This window comes from Triticum dicoccoides, chromosome 4A (assembly GCF_002162155.2).
Source record: "Triticum dicoccoides isolate Atlit2015 ecotype Zavitan chromosome 4A, WEW_v2.0, whole genome shotgun sequence".
Lineage (NCBI taxonomy): Eukaryota > Viridiplantae > Streptophyta > Magnoliopsida > Poales > Poaceae > Triticum > Triticum dicoccoides.
In genome coordinates this window covers 473,629,185-473,652,142 of record NC_041386.1, presented here as the reverse complement: position 1 = coordinate 473,652,142, position 22,958 = coordinate 473,629,185, and the positions used below count along the sequence as shown (strand labels likewise).

The window sequence follows — 22,958 nt, the reverse complement described above, 5'->3', positions numbered from 1 at the left end:
GACGTGACATCATTAACATGGGATTATTGTAGTTTAATTATCCGGGTGTTACAATAATATATGTTGGTTTGGTATCCTGTTATCAAGTGATTGTGTGCTAGATGATATAATCTCTCGGCGAGTGGCGGACCTAGGAACTGAGTAATGGGGATGCCATACATACAAAATTTGGGGAAGTTACACTACAGTAATTTTTGCTTAAACATCATTGTAAATCCAATAGATCGTCCAAAATAGCATTAAGTTGCTAGAAAGTTAATGTTAAGTAGCACTCCCTCTGTAAGGAAATGATCTAAATGCTCTTACATTTCTTTATAAAGAGATTATATAATATAGCCAAAAAAAATGGGGAGTGGGCGGGGGGAGTGCCAGGGCGATCGACGGATCAGGGGCCGCAGAGGTCAACTAATTTTTTGAGTTTACGAAATTTGTTTGAGTAGTTTTTTTTAACTCTCTCCAAACAAATTTTTTGCATAGGAAGTTGAAGATGTTCTAAGGGCCTGTTCTGCTCTTCTCCCGCTCCACGCTTCACAAAATCCTGAAGCAGATACGAGCCGAACGAAAAAGCAGCTAGAAGCTAGCTTCAGGAAGCAGAGATCGATCGTAGTGTAAAATCGTGAAGCGGCCTCGGCCCAGCTCCACCGATTTGTGAAGCTGGAGTTGGCCGATATTACAAGCGAACTGCCACCGCCAAGTCATACGAGCCGAACCGGTACGCTCGATAAACTGATCGTTCCACGTTCCCTCGACTGTGCTCCCTCGCTACTCCTCTACAAGGCCGATTTTGGGCTGCCTCCAGTCGGCCCAACTAGCCCAAACATGCCACAGCCCTCCTAGCTGGGCTTTTCCATTGCTGCTTGGAGTGAGAAGCTATTCTGAAAAGGTGAATTTGTGAAGTTTTGGAAAGCTACAGGACATCAGAACAGGCCCTAAGTTTGTTTTCTTTTTATTTTGAAATCGGAATCGCGCGGTTCTAATTCGGCACGTGCTGGCCGTGGCGTACTGCCGCAGTGGGTCTCTGGGAGCATGTAGCCCACGGAGTTATTAGCATGTCGCAATTTTTCTCTTTCATCAAGCAGAGATCAGCGGATCAATGAGCAACACGTCAGTACTTGACCACACATGGTTTGGTAGCTGGGCCTGCTGCACCCGTGCTACGGCACCGCCACTGGCGCGTGGGCCCGCTCCTCGGATCTTCTCATTCTCGGATTCTCCGTCTCCTTGGAATTTTGAATTCTCGCTATTTACTGTCGGAGAGAATACGGACGTGAGATCCATGCACACGAAAGACCCGGTCGTGTGCAGTAGCACACATGCTGGACATACATGCATCGACAAAGACAACCTTGCTAGGATGCTAGGGAAGGAAAATAACAAGCTTTCTCCAATCTTAGTCACCTTTGGAGATTTCTGGACCATCGTCCAATCATTATCGTCACTTTTAGTCCTGGTATGACATACTGTAGTACTTCCTCCGTTCCGAATTACTTGTTTTAGATTTGTCTAAATACGGATGTATCTAGCACTAAAATGAGTCTAGATACATCCGTATCTAGACAAATCCAAGACAAGTATAATATATACTGTTGTAAGTATATATATAGATTAAAAGTTCCAACAACGTTCTGCAAAAAATTACAGATCCAGACTGATTTATTTATTTTTGGCGAAAAAATATCCAGACCGATTTGACACAGCTGCACAATGCAACATAGTAGCAACACGTTACTGTACATCATAAACATGTTGCGCCACAGATTTCTTTTTGAATTACAACACCCAAACCATAGGGGAAAACGGATCACGTGCATAGCTATCACTCGTTCCCACAACGTAAAACCCAAGCAAAGCTTGGTAGTACTACTTCGTCCTCGCCAGCTCCTGTCCCCTCAATGGCAGCCTTTCTCTCGGCAAGCTCAAATCCAGCCCCGACACGCTCGCACACAAGACAACACATCCTCACTCCAAATTACAAAAACGCCCCTAAGCTTAACGGTAGGCCTCGGAGAAGAAGACAACATTTCGGTCTTTTTCCCTCCGGCTGCTACTGTTTATTCCTCTCTCGAAATAAAATGCCAAGCAAAAGTTTCGGATAAATATTTCCGCACGCCTCTCAAAATATGCAGACTCCCGAGAAATAAAGTAAAATTATGTTTAAAACTGTTCTCTTTCAAAAAGTTGCGGTGGAGCTGCCGTCGCCGCTCTCCCGTCCCGTCCGGTCAGGCCGCCAGGGGTTCCGGCGCGAAGAGGTCGTCGAGGTCCGCCAGCTCCACGAAGTCCGCCGAGGGGTCCCACCTGCTGCTGCACGCTGCGGGGAGGCAGAACTGCATCAGGTTGTTCAGGGAGGTCTCCTCGTCGACGAATCCCAGGCCGAACGCTGCCGTCACCTCCTCGTCCGCGTTCACCAAGGACCAGCTGGTGGTCGCCGACTGGGAGGCCGCCGTGGTGGAGGGCGACGGGGGGGAGGCCGCCGTGCTGATGGGCGACGGGGCAGAGGTCGCCGTGGTGGAGGGCGACGGGGGAGAGGCCGCCCTACCGTAGGGCGACGGAGAAGGGGCCGCCGTGGTGGAGGGCGACGGGGGAGAGGCCGCGGATGTCGACGGCGACGGCGCGGACGCCGTCACGGTGGAGACGGGCGGCGAGGGGGAAGGCGCGGTGTCCTTAGTGACTGCGCTCGGGCCGCGGAGGCGGAGCACGGCGGAGTCATAGACGGACTTGGCCTCCTCGGCGGTGTTGAAGGTGCCAAGCCAGACGCGCCGCCCCAGCTTCGGGTCGCGGATCTCCGCCGCATACTTGCCCCACGGCCGGCGCCGCACGCCGCGCAATCGCCGGGCCGCCCTAGCCCCCGCGGACCAATCATCCCCGCCGCACGCCACCAACGTACGCGCCTTGCCGGCCGCGGCCGCCCTCAACCTCTTCTCGCGCGTCCAGTGGGAGGAGCTGCTCGCCGCACCCGCCGCGGCGGACGGAAGAGAGAACCCGCGCGGCAGGCCGATCTCCCGCACGCATCGCCGCGCGCCGCGTCGCTGAGGCCGGTTCGTCTCCTCGTCGGAGTCGTCGGTGGCATCCGCGTCCAGAAAGTGCACGCGGACGACGCGGCCGGCGGCGCCGCCGCCGTGGCCTCCGGGGAGCCGCCAGCAACCGTCCATCACCGACGAGAGTGGACCGCGGCAAGCCCCGATTTCATCAGCTGGCAACGGACGAGCGGATTTCCCTTGTTGGTTGGGTGTGGTTTTGGGAGGGTTTTAGAGAGAGAAAGGATTGGATGGGGTTCGGCGCTTCTCTCTCTATCTCCAACTGTAAACAGAGGGAGGGGGTGGAATGGGTGAAGTGTAAAAGAGGGTGCAAGAGGGAGGCGTGAACCGCGCGGTCGCAGGGGTATTTATGCAAACTTGCCATCTCTTGGAGCGCCACTGCCCACGGACCTGCGGGGCCCGGGACCAACCGGGACCCGTGTGTCAGTTATGACAACGATGGTGCCCCCCGGTGCAAAGCTGCTTCCGGCTTGGCGGGCGAGCCGCGCTGCTGCGGCTCTGCTCTCCAGCTGGCCACGGGCCCGCACGTCAGCGGAGCGTGTTGGTCACTTCACGTGAGCGGTAAATATCTACAACCACTTCGCGATACCCCTACGTGCCCCACCACGCTGACGTGCGGGTCCGCGGGATAAAGTTTCGTTGCCGTCGGGTCGGAGGCAGCGGGGGCGGGTGATGGGTAGGTAGCCGGGCGGTGATAAATAGATTCTGACATGCCGGAGAGCAAGTGGGGTGGCGTGGACCTGCGGCGCCCGTCGGATGCGTTGTCGCGATGCGGGCCCGTCCGTACGGCAGGCCGACAGAGGAGCACCAGGGGCATCGGGTGTATTTTACCGCGTGTGACCAGGGGCAAGATGGTCATGTTCTCAAGAATGGTGCGGTCGCCTCGGCCTCTCTCCCGAACTCCACAGTCGACACGCGAGCGCCTGGGATGAGAGATACTGTAGATGTGTAGGCCCGACGCATTGGAACGGCGAGAGTGAGCGCGCGGCGTGTCGTGTGTGCGCATGGGCACGTGGAATATTTCTCTCTGTTCTTGCTTGGCTCACCTAACAGCGAGACGGGGACAACACGGGCGCGACCGGCCCGACGGTATTTCCCGACTCATGAGTGCACTTTCGATCGCCGTAAATCCATTCGTTTCACAAGGCAAGGCAGTACATATTTTGTTTTGTGTGAAAGTCCCGTACAACATCAGTATCATTAGAGCATCTACAGCCGGACTTGACAAATACGGCCTCTCAAACATCTACGGACGCATCCGCGGACGTATTCAGACGGGCCCTCATATTTCGTTCCGGAAATCCACATATCTTAAATCCGGACTCTCAAATTCATGTAAATACATGCACGTTGATCATGCAACACAATGCCTCACATAAATAGCTATTGTTGGTATCAAGCATACATAGTGTTTACATAAAATTTATTTGAAGTGCCAAACTCAAGCATTGTCTCCTTGATTTCCATTGTGGATCCACATGTGCTCCATCAAGCGCAAGGCGGAACCGGAGAGTTGTCGGACGTACCACGATGGCATCGGGCCCGGTGACGACGTCCCCCGCAGCGAGGACGGGAGCTAGCCTGGGAATACGCCTAGCAGTGATCAAGCGGCCCGCCCGGACGTATGAGACGGGTTTGAGAGGTCTGGTTGTAGATGCTCTTAGATTCGTTATGAAGTGTATTCATTAATTATTTTATATGTTGATGTTTATGTTGTAAACTTGATCGAAATTCAAAAACAAAAATACACTACATTATGAAACAAAGGACGTGCTATACAACTCTTGTGTTTCATGGGACACCCGATTATCACTTCGACAATTGACAGTCAGATTACGTATACAAGATAACGTCTGAAGACTTAGAGCTATCTTCCTTACCTTTTTATCTACATATAACTTTTAAAGTTTGGGAAAATATAGAAAGGGCACGTTTCACATCCATCCAATGCTAGGAGTATATAAGTGTTACTACATGACCCATTGCGTACATGACACGAAAAACAAATGAAACCGAGAAGTTAGGCGAACTGTATGGAACTTTCTTTGAAACTCGGAAACATCACTTATAAAACATCAGTGGATAGTCCTCAAAGCACTCAAATCATTTTTCTAAGCCTTCATAACTGACGGTGACAGTGTCTTGGATATGGGGGTACTCACCTATCCGGCCTGTAGCTCTCGGATGCGTCGATGGGCCCTCGTTCCCTTCAAGAAGGACTCGAGAAGTTGTGGGTCTAGGTGTCGTGGTTATTTCACGACAGATGTCCTCGAAAAAGGACTTAGTTGTGAGGCCATCGCTGCTAGGTAGTATCTTGAATGGGGTTGGTCGGAATTGAGACACACGGATTTACCCAGGTCCAGCCCCTCATGGTGGAGGTAACAACCTACTTCCTGCTTGATTGGTTATTTCTTGGGATCTCGATTACAAGGGTGCGACTTGGCTAACCTAGCACTCGAGAGCTTGTAACTTAGTCATTTCTGCCTCAGGGGTTCCCCTTTATATATAGGTTGAGGCCCTAAGGTTACGACAGAATCTGGGTCATACTATGACCCGTGTCCTAATCTATTTCCAGCTTATCTCGTCTTCCAAGTAAGGGAAATTCCTTAGCTTCCTTGTCAGGTCGGTTTACCAGATACTGGCCCATGAGCCGGCCTCTTCTTTCAGTCGCCTCTCGGGCTCTGAATTACGGCCCACATAGCTAGCTTGATTACGAGCCACCATAGGATGGCCGAGTCATTCCTGGCCAGGTCATACCATGGGGTATATCCCCAACATTATCCCCCAGGTTAACTTGGATTTATCCATGTTAAACTTCATACTTCATACTGGAATTAAGTTCGGGTCATCTTTCAGCGAACCAGAACCTTTCTCTTGCCTCTACAGCTTATCTTCTGACTGGGTTACGGGATATTGCCGGCTTGTGACGCTTTTACACTTGACATTTCTTGTTTCCTTGTGTCATGATATCACCTTCCTGAATTTATGGAGTTTGGATGTGACGTCACAACGTATCTTTGAGCATATCTGTCAGGCCCAAGAACTGAGGCGCCCCTTTTGCCCAAAATTTACTGTGTCTCCTCTTTTTTCGCACTTGCCGCTTCCCCTTCTTACCATGCTATAAAGACGTATGAGGGGCTCCCAGGTTCACTTTTACTGCTTCCGCCTCCTTGCTCACCTTCTTCCTTCACCTGCTGCCTCTTGCGGCCGAAGCTCCACCGCACCTCCTCGAGCTCTCCGGCCATGTCAACTGTGACTGCAACGCCGCTCCAATCGCCATCGGAGCCCAAGAAACACTCTAGCCATGCTCGCCATTTTTTTAGGAAACATTGCATGGAAAACAAAAGAAAATTTACGCACACGCAATGATCTATCCATGGAGATGCATAGCAACGAGGGGGAGAGTGTGTCTACGTCCCTCGTAGACCGAAAGCAGAAGCGTTTTAACAACGCGATTGATGTAGTCGAACTTCTTCTAGCTCCGACCGATCAAGCACCGAACGTACGACACCTCTGAGTTCTGCACACGTTAAGCTCGGTGACGTCTCTCGCCTTCTTGATCCAGCAAGGTGTCGAGGTAGTAGATGAGTGCCGTCAACACGATGGCATGGTGAAGGTGATGGTGAAGTGATCCGCGCAGGGCTTCGCCTAAGCACCGCGAGAATATGACCGGGGTTGTAAACTATGGAGGGGAGCGCCGCGCACGGCTAACAGTTGATGTTTTGTGTTCTAGGCGCCCCCTCCCCACATATATATAGGTGGGAGGGGAGGGGAGGCGGCCAGGCGGCGCCCCAAGTAGGATCCGAATCCTACTTGGGGTTTCCCCAAGTGGCGCCCCCTTCCCTTTTTCCACCGGAGAAGAAAGGAAGGGGGAGAGAGAAAGGAAGGGGGCCGAACCCCCCTTTTCCTTCTCCAATTCGGCCACATGCCAAGGGGGCGCGCCACCCCATGTGGGCTGGTGTGCTCCCCTCTTATGGCCCATATGGTCCATATACCTCCCCCAGGGGTTCTAGTAACCCCTCCGATACTCCGATAAATACCAGATACACTCTGGAACATTTCCGGTGTCCAAATACTATCGTCCTATATATCAATCTTTACCTCTCGACCATTTTGAGACTCCTCGTCATGTCTGTGATCTCATCCGGGACTCCAAACAACATTCGGTCACCAAATCTGATGTAGGGTAGAACCCTAGTGGCCTGATCTTTCACGAAAGGAGCGAATCCCGCGATGAACACGAAGAACACGAGGAGGGAAACGAGGGGAAAATCACGAGGGGAACATAAGAGAACACTCAAACCAACAAGAATGATCACACATGGGCTAGATCCATGAACACAAAGGGAGATACAAGATCCAAAGTGAACAACGGATGATACAAGAGGTAACCAGTCTTCTCCGTGAGGAGGTCTTGAATCCACGGGGGGATCTTCCCTTAGAAAGGGGGCTTGAATCCAAAGGGATCTTCTCCATAGAGGCCGCGGTCTCTCTCGTGGAGTAGATCCGATATGGATGAGCGTAGCTCTATCTCTCAAATGAGCTATCACAAAGATAACCCTAGAAAGTTGGACGCGGTGGAGTATATATAATCTAGGGGGAGAAGGGATACATGGGCCTCGGCCCTTCACTGTGCGTAGACAGGGGAGGCCGGATGTCCGGGCTGGTCGGGCCGGATGTCCGGGCTTTCAGGCGATGCCGGATGTCCGGGCTGGGGAGGCCGGATGTCTGGGCTGGAGTGGTGGCACTTGTTGCTCTCGGGTTCGGAGGGGCCGGATTTTCGGGCTGGGAGCCAGATGTCCGGGGGCTCGGGAACGGCCGGATGTCCGGGCTGGCGAGGCCGGATGTCCGGGGCCTGGGAGCTGTTCTCTGTTTTCTTCCGTCGTCGCTTCCATGCTTCCCTCGCGGATGGTGTAGTTGTTCCTTGGCGCTTGCACTCCTCCTCAACATCCGTGAAGCTCTGACAATACCTATGCATGCACACGGGAGAAGTGTCAAGTAGTATACCATCCTCGAAGGGGTCAAATAAGCACGTGTAAAGGAGGTGATTCACCTGTATGTATGTGAAGTAGATGTCGCACGTGTCACTTGCCAAACGGACTCTTGACATGGTGATGTCCATAGGATGCTCCGCATCATCTCCCCTCCCTTGGGAAAGATCCGACCTCGGATCGAAATCCAAATCACCATGGGAAAGAGATGGCTCCACCGTGTAGGAGTGGTCGACCACCAAGTTCTCGTCATCTTGAAGCTCGAAATGGGCACTCTCCTATGTCGTACCATCTTGGGATTCCTTCAGAAGTAGCAAAGAGAACAAACACTTGCAAAAACAAATGTGGTTATCGTTAGTGCAAAACCAAGCATTCAAGAGGTGATTCACCAAACAAGTGTCATCATCATGCAAAGCATATGGTTTGACAAAGGATTGTGACATGGCATATAAGCATATAAATTGAGCACAATCAAAGATATCATGAGGACAAGCATGTAGATGTGAGGTAGTGATGCAAATATGTGTAACAAGAGAACACGCATCTACCTCAAGATCATAGCAAGCATTCAAAAATTGCTCAAAGAAAGGTCTATGGTAGGAATAGGAATCATTCACAACACCAAATAAAATGAAGTGTCTAAACACATGGATCAAGTGCAAGACAATCCAAGCATAATGTGCATGGGGTGTAGTGAATATCGTGTGGCACTCAACACAATAGAAAGAGCAATTGTTCATCATGTGTGAGGCAATCAAGGCAAGCATGTAGTAATCAATGGGACATGGCATATGTGAAGTGATGAAATTGTTGCAACCAAACATGTGATAGGAGCAAGTAATCCAAGAATTGGATGCAACACACAAGACATATATATCATGATGCATGGAATTGTGAAAATGACAAGTTGAAGCAAGATCTCTATCATGTGCGCAAGCAAGGGGTCCAAGATGACAAATAAGTCTCATGGTGCAAGCAAAACAAGTAGTATGATCCACAATATGCATGCTCATGGTTTGGGGGTTCTCAAAAGAGAAGGATATCAGCTTGAAAGCATGTTTTTGTGCGTCCGTCACAATGCCGTAGTACAAGCAAGTGCGATGTAGAATCGTCGTGGTAGAAAGTGGTTCGCTCTCAAGAGCTCGGAGTGTCAACTCACGTGACGTGGAAGTTGACACGAAGTCCAAGTATCCTACACATGCACACAACAAAACAAAGAATGTATGCGCATGGTAGATAAACACATCATCCATCATGATGGTTCTATTCTCTTGCACATAACCATTAGAAGCACATGTGCATGAACAATATGATGCAACAATGGCAATATTCATGGCACTAGGTATATGGTGCAAAGAGGTAAGACAAGTATGCTTCACAAGAGAAATGTAAAAATCTCCAAATATATGCGAGAATGCTATGGGGACAAACTCATTATCAAGACTAAAGGAATAATTGCACTCAATACATGGCAAATCATCTAGCATGAGAGAGGCAACATATGGAGATATATGATGGCAAGCGATAACAATCATGTGATAAGCATGTAGATGGTTGTCATCAACCGCATGAAGTGAGCAAGTATGAATCATCGGTGATGCAACATAAGCAAGCATAGTAATCAAGTCATGCAAGCTAGTAGTGCGAAGATGCAACATACTAGAGGAAATCATGGCAATCATGTCATGTGAGCAAATAATAGACATAGACAATGCACATGACATATCACAAGCACGAACACAAAGCAAGATGAAAGTATCATCATAGGCATGGGGCACAAAGCAAACATGGCAATAACAAGAAATGTATCCACCAAGCTTGCAAATACACGTACAAGTATGAGAATCTATCATCATGTGTAATGGAAAGCATGGGTCACGAATGCATGGCAAAAGCATAGTAATGAGCATATCATCCAAAGTGAACATGGTAAGATGGGCATAGAATATGTAATGGACAATAACCCATATCCAAGTGAGGGTCATGTAGAAGAAATGCGCGAAGTCTTTGCGTGAAGAGAGCGGTGGGAAAGACACTCCATGGTATCCCAAGTCATCATTGCTCTCTAGAGCTCGTTTTGTCAACTCGTGGGATTGCGAGGTTGACAAGTATTCATGGGTACCTACACAAAAGAAACACAAACGAAAGAAATTGTGTGTGTGGTAAATGTACACATCATCCATCATGATGTGTATGTGCACATGAGAGTTAGCACAAGGTAAGCATTGCTCAAAGAAATTTGATGCATGGTATAAGAACATGTCATCCATCATGAAAGAATAGTTATTATGTATAACACGATGGGGATGCAAATTGAGCATACAAGTATAAGGATCATGCAATGGATGGGAGTGATCACAATCTCCTAAAATGTATGAGGAAACTATGGGGGTCTCCTCATGTGCAATATTGAAAAGATCACATGGAGAAAATGGACAACATCCAAAATAATGCATATCCGAAGCTAGGTGTTCATGGCATGGCATATGAGATAAATGATGCAATGGGAGCATATCAATATCATCACAAGAAAAACAAATGCCAATAACCATGGGCTTGTCATCTATGCCATATGTGCAAATTGGGTTTATTTTAATAGCATATGCATAGTCACTATGAAGAGATTGCAAATATGACATATGATTGATCTCATGCATAGCATATGACAACTCAAGCAGATTGGCAAACATGATGTGACCGAGAGAATAAGCACAAGAAATCCTATGTAACATGGCATCACAACTAATAGAATCCACATGGCAATCATCATACTCATCATAAAATGGGTAAATTATCGCATGGGGAAGTCACACTAGCATGAAGCATGGAAATAGGTTGATCAACATCATGCGAGCAATCAATGTCAAGAATGTCCACTAGTGGGACTAGAGCATCACCTTCACCTATATTACCGTGTTCATTCTACTCAAGTGGTGTAGGTGAGGTGGGAAAGACCAAATGGTGGTCATCTTCATCTTGATGGAACCATGTGGGGGGGTGCATCATATTCCACCATGGCCATCATCTTGTCCAAGGGTAGGACGAAGTCGTCGAGAATCGGCGTGTCATCATATAAGGGACCTAGCACCAAATGAGAAGACACAATAGAGGTAGAGGTCAAGTCGTTAGTGTTGAAAGTGGCCTCACATGACCTATCAACTATCTCACTCTCACTATGTGGTGATTCACTCACTCCCTCAAAATAGGTGCACTCAAACTCACATATGGTGGAGTCACTCATCTCACTCAAGTGGTGGAGGTCATGGCTCTCCTCACATGTGAATTGTGGCAACACATATATGGGGCTAGTGGTGAAGTCACTCTCACTCTCAATATGGTGGCACAAGTCACTGAAGTCATCATACGTCGCCCCGGTCGAAGGGAAAATCCCATGCTCAACCATCTCGTTGTTGTCGCCGTGGATGAAGGCCGAAGATGGCACATCATCACTCTCGCCTCCTAAGATGGAAGCATCATCCTGGCTCGCCACCTTGTCGCTTGCATCCAAAGCTTGGTCCTTGATGTTCTCCGTAGTCGTACTTGTCGCCGCACCATCTTGAAAAAGAGTCGAAGTAGACTCGGCATCATCAATGCCACAAGGAGGGATGGCGGTGAAGTCGAACTTGGGAGCATCGTCTTGGAGCTCGTTGGGTTTGGACATCTTGGTGGTACTAGCCTCATGCTCGTTCTCATGGAGCTTGGTTGTCGCGAAGTGATCTTGGGGTGGAGAAGCTTTGGCCTTCATGAGTTCTTGTTCCGCCTTGAGAGCACCAATGTAGTTGTCGTCGAGGAACTTGTAGTTCTCGAGGAAGATTGTCTTGGAGATGTCGTTGTGTAATCCCATCATGAAGTGGAACTTCATCAAAATGGGGCCGTCCATGCCGGCTCGTCGCAAGGCAATCTTCATCTCCTTAAAGTACTCGTCAATGGACTTGGATCCTTGGATGGTGTTCTCCAATTGGCGTTGAAGTTGTTCTGTGTAGGTTGGAGGCATGAACTCTCGCCGCAAAGCTCTCTTCGTCTTGCACCAACTCGTGTCATAGGTCTCTGAAGGTGCGTGAAGCCACCATGTGGACGCGTAGTCGTGGAAGTTCCTTGTGGCGCACTTCACTTGATCTTTGGGAGGAACTTGATGTAGCTTGAGGTAGTCGTCCATCAAACGCTCCCACTCGAGATACTCCTCGGGTTCTAGAGTCCCATAGAAAGGAATCTCATGGTCGGTGTCGAGGTCATAGTAGCTCGTGGAAGTCGCGGACTTGAGCTTGGGGAGCTTCTCTTGAGGTGCTTGTGGGTGAAGATGCCGTATGTCCATAGGCGAAGATGCCTTGAAGTCGCTTGGCGAAGATGCCAAGGGAGATGGTGAAGTTGGTGAGCGGTTGTTGGTGTTGAGCTCTTGACCTTCACGTTCGTGGTGGTGATGGTGTCGATGCCGATGTGACCTTGCCGTAGATGGTAGTTTGGAAGCATGTGTACTTGAGCGTCTTCTCGAAGATGAGGAAGATCGCTTGTAGGACTTGATGAGGGCTTTGATCTCCTCCATTTGAGATTGCATCTTGGCGTCGGTGGAGTTGTTCGCGGCATCGAACTCGTCGTTGTTGTTGTAGACCGAAGATGAAATGCCTTGCCTATCCATCACTCCAAGAGAAAAATGTGAGTGGTAGAAAGAGAAGAACGAATACCAAATGTACCTTGACCGAAGTTGAAAGTGGATCAATGATCACTCCAATGTGGACAAGGAAATAGCACAATTGGTACCAATTCTTGTCGGTTTCTCACACCTACACAAGTAAGGCTTATGGTGGAGCTCGGTGAGGATAGTGGCACAAAAATTTAATGCAAAATGTTAGCAAGAGTCAATAATGCTGAAAGAGATTCACAAATTCGTAAGTGAAACAAGTAGACCAATAGCAATATGTGGCACACGGAAACACACACACGGATAGATAAATGGGGTCGTGCAACCAAGGAATGAGCACAAAATGTGGAATCCACGGAAAATGCTCGTGTTGCACAACTCAAGAGAGACGCTAGCACGATTGCTCAATTGGCGGATACGACACTTGTGCACAACCTATAAGATGCAAAATGTATGAGTTTTCTATCCCAAGTATGCTATATATGTATGGTTCCCGATGTTCCTCTCAAGGTGATCCAAGATGATCGGATATGACAATGTGGTATGATGCTATGGTACTTTCTTATAAGCTTCTTTGCTCTTTCTCTTTTGCTTAAAAGCTTATTCTTTTTTTTTTTTGTATGGCCACTTTGCGAAATGCACAAACCAAGGTAGCAATTGTATATATGCGGGAACAAACTTGAGGCACACGAGATGATATGATACCAATATGATATGGTATGTATGCAATGTATGGTGTAGATCACTAATGTGCACAAGTATCGTCGCTGGCAATACTCAAATGACTAGTCTCGATAGGCAAGTGACGCAAAATGGGCTAGGGGTTATCAATGCAATTGCAAGGGAATATACACTGGAGGGATACCATGATACCAAGATGATATGGAGGTTACCATCCTTGGTGATGATGAGTGGTAGTGATCTTGATGGAGATACCAAGATGATGGAGACTCGTCCCTAAGTAGCTGAAACACCTTAGGAAATGGAAAAACCGCGAACTCAAAATCTCAAACGTCAAATGGTGGTAGCAGGAATGCGGTGGTGGTTTTGTGAAAGTGCAATGATGGGTTATACGAGTAGGCAATGCAGAAGTGGAGGGTAAGGTTGGCTATACACGGTGTCGGAGTTGGAAGCACGGTCCCAAAGTAGCCTAAACACCTTAGGAGACACAACTCATAACACAAACAAAATTGGGTTAAGTCGGGGTGGTGAAAGTGTATGGTGGACAAGCCTATGTGGGAGTTATGGTGGTGGTGGTGGTTGATGAAGAAGCAATCGTCCCTAAGTAGCCTAAACACCTTAGGAGACTCGAACCACTACTCAAGCAACCACAAATGCTATAAGGAACAAAATTTGTTAGGTTGCAGAAGTCGGTGGTGGTTATGCGGAGGTTGTGGTGGAAGCCCTAGGCAAAGATGCCAAAGTTCCAAAAAATTGATGGAGTCAAATGGTGATGGTAGTATTTTTTGGGGAAGGGGGATGTCAAGAGCTTTTCAACGAGCTAAAGAAAGTCAAAACGGACTCCGGACGAATTAGTTATGGACAAAACGGTGAAACGGGCATGGCTGAAATGTCAGGGGCCGGATGTTCGGGGTGGAGCCTGAATTTCCGGGGTTGTCTGTCCAGAACCGAGCAGATTTGCTGCTCCAGGAGCCGGATGTCCGGCCGGGGACCCGGATGTCCGGCCCGATGGCCCGGATGTCCGGCCTGACGAATCCAGATCTCGTTTGGGGCGAATTTTTTTGAATTGGGGCGGAAATTTGATGATTTAAGAGGCAAAATTTGATGGATTTCATGGATGGAATGTGGGGAAACTTGGGGTAAAGATAGATCTACTCAAGACACAACGAATCCATGGATCAAAATCAACAAAATATCATCAAGACCAACAAATCACAAAAAGGGGGCTATTTTTGGTGGGGATTTTTGAATTTAGGACGAAATCAACAAAATTAGGCTAGAAAACAAAGAGGGGAGGCTCCGAAATCGTGATCAACGTGGCTCATGATACCAAGATGATGTAGGGTAGAACCCTAGTGGCCGATCTTTCACGAAAGGAGCGAATCCTGCGATGAACACGAAGAACACGAGGAGGGAAACGAGGGGAAATCATGAGGGGAACACAAGAGAACACTCAAACCAACAAGAATGATCACACATGGGCTAGATCCATGAACACAAAGGGAGATACAAGATCCAAAGTCAACAATGGACGATACAAGAGGTAACCGGTCTTCTCCGTGAGGAGGTCTTGAATCCACGGGGGGGATCTTCCCTTAGAAAGGGGGCTTGAATCCAAAGGGATCTTCTCCGTAGAGGCCGCGGTCTCTCTCGTGGAGTAGATCCGGTATGGATGAGCATAGCTCTATCTCTCAAATGAGCTATCACAACGCTAACCCTAGAAAGTTGGACGAGGTGGAGTATATATAGTCTAGGGGGGAGAAGGGATACACGGGCCTCGGCCCTTCACTGTGCGCAGAGAGGGGAGGCCGGATATCCGGGCTGGTCGGTCCGGATGTCCGGGCTTTCAGGCGAAGCCGGATGTCCGGGCTGGGGAGGCCGGATGTCCGGGCTGGAGTGGTGGCACTTGTTGCTCTCAGGTTCGGAGGGGCCGGATTTTCAGGCTGGGAGCCGGATGTCCGGGGGCTCGGGAACGGCCGGATGTCCGGGCTGGCGAGGCCGGATGTCCGGGGCCTGGGAGTTGTTCTCCGTTTTCTTCCGTCGTCGCTTCCATGCTTCCCTCGTGGATGGTGTAGTTTTTCCTTGGCGCTTGCACTCCTCCTCAACATCCGTGAAGCTCCGACAATACCTATGCATGCACACGGGAGAAGTGTCAAGTACTATACCATCCTCGAAGGGGTCAAGTGAGCACGTGTAAAGGAGATGATTCACCTTTATGTATGTGAAGTAGATGTCACACGTGTCACTTGCCAAACGGACTCTTGACATGGTGATTTCCATAGGATGCTCCACATCAAAATCGCATAACTGATATAATACAATATCGTCATCGAACGTTAAGCGTGTGGACCCTACGGGTTCGAGAACGATGTAGACATGACCGAGACACCTCTTCGGTCAATAACCAAATGTGGAAGCTAGTGCTCATATTGGCTCCTACATATTCTATGAAGATCTTTATCGGTCGAACCGTTATGACAACATACGTTATTCCCTTTGTCTATCGGTATGTTACTTGCCCGAGATTTGATCGTCGGTATATTTATACCTAGTTTAATCTCGTTACCGACAAGTCTCTTTACTCATTCCATAATACATCATCCTGCAACTAACTCATTAGTCACTTTTCTTGCAAGGCTTCTTATGATGTGCATTACCGAGAGGGCCCAGAGATACCTCTCCAATACTCGGAGTGACAAATCCTAATCTTGATCTATGCCAACTCAACAAACACCTTCGGAGATACCTGTAGAGCATCTTTATAATCACCCAGTTACGTTGTGACATTTGATAGCACACAAAGTATTCCTCCGGTATCCGGGAGTTACATAATCTCATATTTGAAGGAATATGTATTTGACATGAAGAAAGCAATAGCAATAAAACTGATCGATCAATATGCTAAGCTAACATATGGGTCTTTTCCATCACATCATTCTCCTAATGATGTGATCACGTTATCAAATGACAACTCATGTCCATGGTTAGGAAACCTTAACCATCTTTGATCAACGAGCTAGTCAAGTAGAGGCTCACTAGGGATACGGTGTTTGTCTATGTATTCACACATGTATTTGGGTTTCCGATCAATACAATTCTGGCATGAATAATAAACATTTATCATGATATAAGGAAATATTAAATAACAACTTTATTATTGCCTCTAGGGCATATTTCCTTCAGTGTTCAGGTACACCCCATTGTTCCTCTGTAGAGTTTATCGATAGTGCATATGTGTTCATCACCATTCCTTCGCTATAGATCTGAACCCATTCAAACTGCTCGAGTAAACGCATTGGTTACTCGTAACAATGCCATTTTCATCCAATCTAGGATCCTTGTAACGCTTGAATGGTCCCCCATTACAGATTAGCTCACCCGTCTGTGCCCTACTTAGAATCTTTATTTTTCTTTGTAAAGCATTTTTCAGATCCATAATCATAGCTCATCTTGTTAGATTATGTTTGCATCTATTCCAACACTTGGTAGAATTTGGAATGTCACTAAAAAGCTGATGTTGGCTCACCGCGTTGCCGGCTTATTCATACTTTTAGTATTGTCGTGGTTTTGTCACGGCAAATGTCCTCGGGAAAAAACTTAGTCATGAGGCCATCGCCGCTAAGTAATAGCTTGAACGGGGTTGGTCGAAATCGGGAGACAAGGGTTTACCCAGGTTCAGCCCCTCTCGCTGGAGGTAAAAGCCTACTCCTGCTTGATTGCTATTGATGATGATGATCTTGATTACAAGGGTGCGACTTGGCTAACCTAGTACTCGAGAGATTGTAACCTAGTCTTTCTGCCTCAGGGGCTCCCCTTTATATACAGGTGGAGGCCCAAGGCTTACAATAAGAGTCCGGGTCGTACTACGAGCTGTGCTCTACTATGTTTCCTATTTGTCTTGTTTCCAGATGGGATCTCCGGAGAGCATAAACTTGCGGCGATGGAAAAAGTATTTTGGGTGGCTCTCCGTTGGTTTGCCGATTTTAGAAAATTTATAGAGATGAATTTATGTCATACGGAGCCACGACGGGCCCACAAGGCACTAGGGCGCGCCTACCCCCTGGGCGCGCCCAAGTGCCTTGCCGCCTCCTCGTTTCTCATCTGGTCTCCTCCCGAAGCTTCTAGGGTCTCTCTTGTCCAGAAAAAAAATCGTCAAAAAGTTTCGTGGCATTTGGACTTCGTTTAGTACTGATTTCCTAGAGAACCAAAACAGGCAAAAAACAACAACTGACATTGGCACTAAGTTAATAGGTTAGTCCCAAAAAATGATATATAATTGGATATAAAACATCCAAGATTGATACTATAATAGCATGGAACAATAAAAAATTATAGATACATTGGAGACGTATCAATCCAGGGTCCGCTGCTCCTGTTATGTCGCGGTGTGCCAGAGACGGCTCAACATATGATTGCGGCCCGCGCTTTCACCTTGGAGGTATGGGAGAATACCTTATCCTCTCTGGGTGTGCCCTTTGCAGGAATGAGCATGGCCACCAATTGCAGTATACGACAACACTTCAGGCGACAGGTAAGACGAGATATCTGCCTCGGACAAAGCGATCTACATGGGAGACGATACGTTTTATTGTGTCTTTGTGCCTATGGAAGTAATGGATGTGATGATCTTCAAGCATAATGCTTCCTCAGCCTTGCAGGTTCATGGCAGAATCATTGATAAGGCATGAAGACAGGTTGGGCTCATGCCAATGGAAACTTTTTTGATCTGCCTTGATTTTCTCTCTGAACCGATGTATAGGGTATGGATCCCGGTGACATACTAGTTTTCTTTCTCATGATGCTATTGTAGGATTTAATGTACTTTCAATCCTTCTACATGAATGAAAATCAACACTCTACTACTTTTTTGATTAAAAAAAATATGATCTAGTTTATTTTTAGCGGCTATATTTTCATTATTATGCTTGTATTAAGTTAATATTTCTTTGGTATCATATTTATCAATTTCAAACAAATGTGTCTGCAGATAGCGAGGGGAAACCAACCTAGCAAGGCATGGCTAGCAGATGAGCCGAAACGTTAGCAGCACAACACGCCAAGGCCGGCACGCCTGACTTATTGGCGAGGTGGCGAGATACGTTGCACCGTGCTTGTTAGTAGGAGGACAGAGAGAGAGAGAGTCACTAGGGAGGGCCGAAGCGGGATGATGTGGCGCCAATTCGAGTGGGGTTTGGGGGGTTTAGCGGTGTTTTAGGCTAACTTAATTAGAATTGTGAATATTTGACTATTGGAGGGCTACATTGGTCCAAAAAATGTCATTTTATCCCTCTATGAAAGGGTTGCACGCCCCTCTCAGTTCCCACGCTCAACATATGGATGATCCCAACTAGTACATTATTTTATATTCACCAAGTATGTCGATCCCACTGTCCACAGTGCCACCGCCTATCCTCCTTCTAATGATAATACCACTACCTATCCTCCTTTTGACGACAATACACCACCTTCACAATCTGTCACCCATTCCACTAGTGCCAGCACTTCCTCCACGACCACCGGTGCAAAAAAGTCTTGTCTAAAAACCTCAAAAGTGTGGGATTAGTTCGATGAAGAAATAGTCGAGGTGGATGGTGTTTGTGTGATTAAGGCCAAGTGCAGAAGATGCGGGGAATTGCATAGAACGCGGGGTCAAGGAGGAACCAACCACCTGATCGGGCACAGTAAATCCCACATGAAGAAGGATGCAGAGGCTATGGCGAGATAGGCCACGCCAAGTTCAACCCCGACGGTTCTATATGTAATATCACCCTATGATGCAGGGAAAATCTTTGTCCTTTAATTGCTTATAGTGATTTACCACTAGGTTTTGGTAAGTTTGATGATTTTACCGAATACATTTAGACCGCTCATACTCCTAATTTCAAACTAGTTTCTAGACAAGCTACAACTATGGATACAAAAAAGTTATGCAAAACTGGACTTACGAAAATAAAAGAAGAATTCACTACATGCACCTTTTGGGTCTCTTCAAGACCTGATATCGGGAGTGGTCGGCCAAACCAAGAATAAAATAGTATGGTCACTCATTATGTTAGCGGTAAGTGGGAACTACAAAAAAACCATAAGATTCAAATTAATCGACGAAACACATACTGGTATGAACATTGCTCAAGCTTTAATTAAAGTTGTAGCAGATTTTGTATGACCAACAAGTTCTTTTGCAGTAACTTTGGATAATGCTTCAACAAATACAATTGCAATGGAGGACCTCACTCCTCCATATTTCATATATGTTGCATCCTTTTTTACTGCATCAATGTTGTGCTTGCCATATAATTATCTTATTACTAAATGCACCTTAAAAATGCAAACCACATATTGAAAATTTGCAAACTGCAATTTCTTATTGTTAGAGATATTTGGGTACATGTATTTGGTAATCTGTTTCCTACCTTATCTCTAGGAGAGACGTCTTGCCCTCCAAGTCTTATACTCAATATATACTCGCCCTCAATGCTCAATAATACATCCACCATATTCCGCCAATCCCTTTATCCCTTCTAACATGGTATCAGCCTAACTGATCCAACCCTAGCCGTCGCTCGCTGCTTCCGCCCCGCGCGCCGCCCCCGGGCCGGCCGGCCTCCATGACCACCGCCGAGGGACGCACCACCCGTACCTAGGGTTCGTCCGACGGTCATGTTGACCGGCTGCCCTAGGGAGTCTTTTTCCCGAGCCCTTGCTCCGGGTTTTTCTCTCCGAGTCTTTTTGGTTTTCCGATCTTAGCTTGATCGGCTTGCGTCGCCCGTCGTTGCCGCTGACCCCCGTCGCTGCCCTACTCCGACACTGGCGCGACACTCGGCCTCTTCTCTGACCCGACGGCTGATGTCTACTACACGACCTTCTTCTTGTAGACGTTGTTGGGCCTCCAAGTGTAGAGGTTTGTAGGACAGTAGTAAATTTCCCTCAAGTGGATGACCTAAGGTTTATCAATCCGTAGGAGGCGTAGGATGAAGATGGTCTCTCTCAAGCAACCCTCCAACCAAATAACAAAGAGTCTCTTGTGTCCCCAACACACCCAATACGATGGTAAATTGTATAGGTGCACTAGTTCGGCGAAGAGATGGTGATACAAGTGGTATATGGATAGTAGATAATAGTTTTTGTAATCTGAAAATATAAAAACAGCAAGGTGACTAATGGTAAAAGTGAGCGTAAACGGTATTGCAATGCGTTGAAACAAGGCCTAGGGTTCATACTTTCGCTAGTGTAAGTTCCCTCAACAATACTAACATAATTGGATCACATAACTATCCCTCAACATGCAACAAAGAGTCACTCCAAAGTCACTAATAGCGGAGAACGAATGAAGAGATTATGGTAGGGCACGAAACCACCTCAAAGTTATTCTTTCCAATCAATCCGTTGGGCTATTCCTATAAGTGTCACAAACAACCCTAGAGTTCATACTAGAATAACACCTTAAGACACAAATCAACCAAAACCCTAATGTCACCTAGATACTCCAATGTCACCTCAAGTATCCGTGGATATGATTATACGATATGGATCACACAATCTCAGATTCATCTATTCAACCAACACAAAGGACCTCAAAGAGTGCCCCAAAGTTTCTACCGGAGAATCACGACGAAAACGTGTGCGAACCCCTATGCATAGGTTCATGGGCGGAATCCGCAAGTTGATCACCAAAACATACATCAAGTGAATCACGTGGTATCCCATTGTCACCACAGATACGCACGGTAAGACATACATCAAGTGTTCTCAAATCTTTAAAGACTCAAATCTGATAAGATTACTTCAAAGAGGAAACTCAATTCATTACAAGAGAGAAGAGGGGGAGGATAAACATAGGATCCAACTATAATAGCAAAGCTCGCGATACATCAAGATCATGCCAAATCAAGAACACGAGAGAGAGAGAGAGATCAAACACATAGCTACTGGTACATACCCTCAGCCCCGAGGGGGAACTACTCCCTCCTTGTCATGGAGAGCACCGGGATGATGAAGATGGCCACCGGAGAAGGATTGCCCCCTCCGGCAGGGTGCCGGAACGGGTCTAGATTGGTTTTCGGTGGCTACGGAGGCTTCTAGCGGCGGAACTCCCGATCTATTGTCCACTCTGGAAGTTTTAGGATACGTGGGTATATATGGGTGAAAGGAGTACGTCGATGGACCGAAGGGGGGGCCACGAGGCAGGGGGCGCGCCCTAGGGGGGGTGGGCATGCCCCCTACCCTCGTGAGTTCCTCCTTCATCTTCTGACACAGGGTCCAAGTCTATCCGGTAGGTTTCCTTCCAAAAATAACTTCTCCAGTTGATTTCGTTCCGTTTTGACTCCGTTTGATATTCCTTTTCTTCGAAACACTGAAATAGGCATAAAACAACAAATCTGGGCTGGGCCTCCGGTTAATAGGTTAGTCCCAAAAATAATATAAAAGTGGAAAATAAAGCCCAATATTGCCCAAAACAGTAGATAATATAGCATGGAGCAATCAAAAATTATAGATACGTTGGAGACGTATCAAGCATCCCCAAGCTTAATTCCTGCTCATCCTCGAGTGGATAAATGATAAAAGACAATTTTTGATGTGGAATGCTAGTTGGCATAATTTCAATGTAATTCTTCTTACTTGTGATATGAATATTCAGATCCGAAAGATTCAAGACAAAAGTTCATATTGACATAAAAATAATAATACTTCAAGCATACTAACAAAGCAATTATGTCTTCTCAAAATAACATGGCCAAAGAAAGTTATCCCTACAAAATCATATAGTCTGGCTATGCGCCATCTTCACCACACAAAATATTTAAATCATGCACAACCCCGATGACAAGCCAAGCAATTGTTTCATACTTTTATTGTTCTCAAACTTTTTCAATCTTCACACAATACATGAGCGTGAGCCATGGACATAGCACTATAGGTGGAATAGAATGGTGGTTGTGGAGAAGACAAAAAAGGGGAAGATAGTCTCACATCAACTAGGCGTATCAACGGGCTATGGAGATGCTCATCAATAGATATCAATGTGAGTGAGTAGGGATTGCCATGCAACGGATTCACTAGAGCTATAAGTGTATGAAAGCTCAACAAAAGAAACTACTGGGTGTGCATCCAACTCGCTTGCTCACGAAGACCTAGGGCATTTTGAGGAAGCCCATCATTGGAATATACAAGACAAGTTCTATAATGAAAATTCCCACTAGTATATGAAAGTGACAACATAGGAGACTCTCTATCATGAAGATCATGGTGCTACTTTGAAGCACAACTGTGGTAAAAGGATAGTAGCATTATCCCTTCTCTCTTTTTCTCTCATTTTTTATTTTTTTATTTGGGCCTTTTCTCTTTTTATGGCCTCTTTTCTTTCCTTTTTTTATTTGGGCTTCTTTGGCCTCTTTTATTTATTTTTCGTCCGGAGTCTCATCCCGACTTGTGGGGGAATCATAGTCTCCATCATCCTTTCCTCACTGGGACAATGCTCTAATAATGATGATCATCACACTTTTATTTACTTACAACTCAAGAATTACAACTTGATACATAGAACAAGATATGACTCTATATGAATGCCTCCGGCAGTGTACCGGGATATGCAATGATGCATGAGTGACATGTATG

The 22,958-nt window shown here is 46.9% G+C and overlaps 1 protein-coding gene across 1 annotated transcript; it reads right to left on the bottom strand.

The window, feature by feature from the left end:
• Window positions 1-1,705: 1,705 nt before the first annotated feature.
• Window positions 1,706-3,362, bottom strand: LOC119286266 (ethylene-responsive transcription factor ABI4-like). The gene has a single exon (XM_037565638.1). It carries the CDS (start codon window positions 3,147-3,149, stop codon window positions 2,220-2,222), a length of 930 nt encoding a protein of 309 aa, XP_037421535.1. The 5' UTR covers window positions 3,150-3,362; the 3' UTR covers window positions 1,706-2,219.
• Window positions 3,363-22,958: the final 19,596 nt, after the last annotated feature.

Bases quoted from the DNA above. Each gene is read 5' to 3' on its own strand.
- LOC119286266 (XM_037565638.1), bottom strand. From the start codon at position 3,149: ATGGACGGTTGCTGGCGGCTCCCCGGAGGCCACGGCGGCGGCGCCGCC.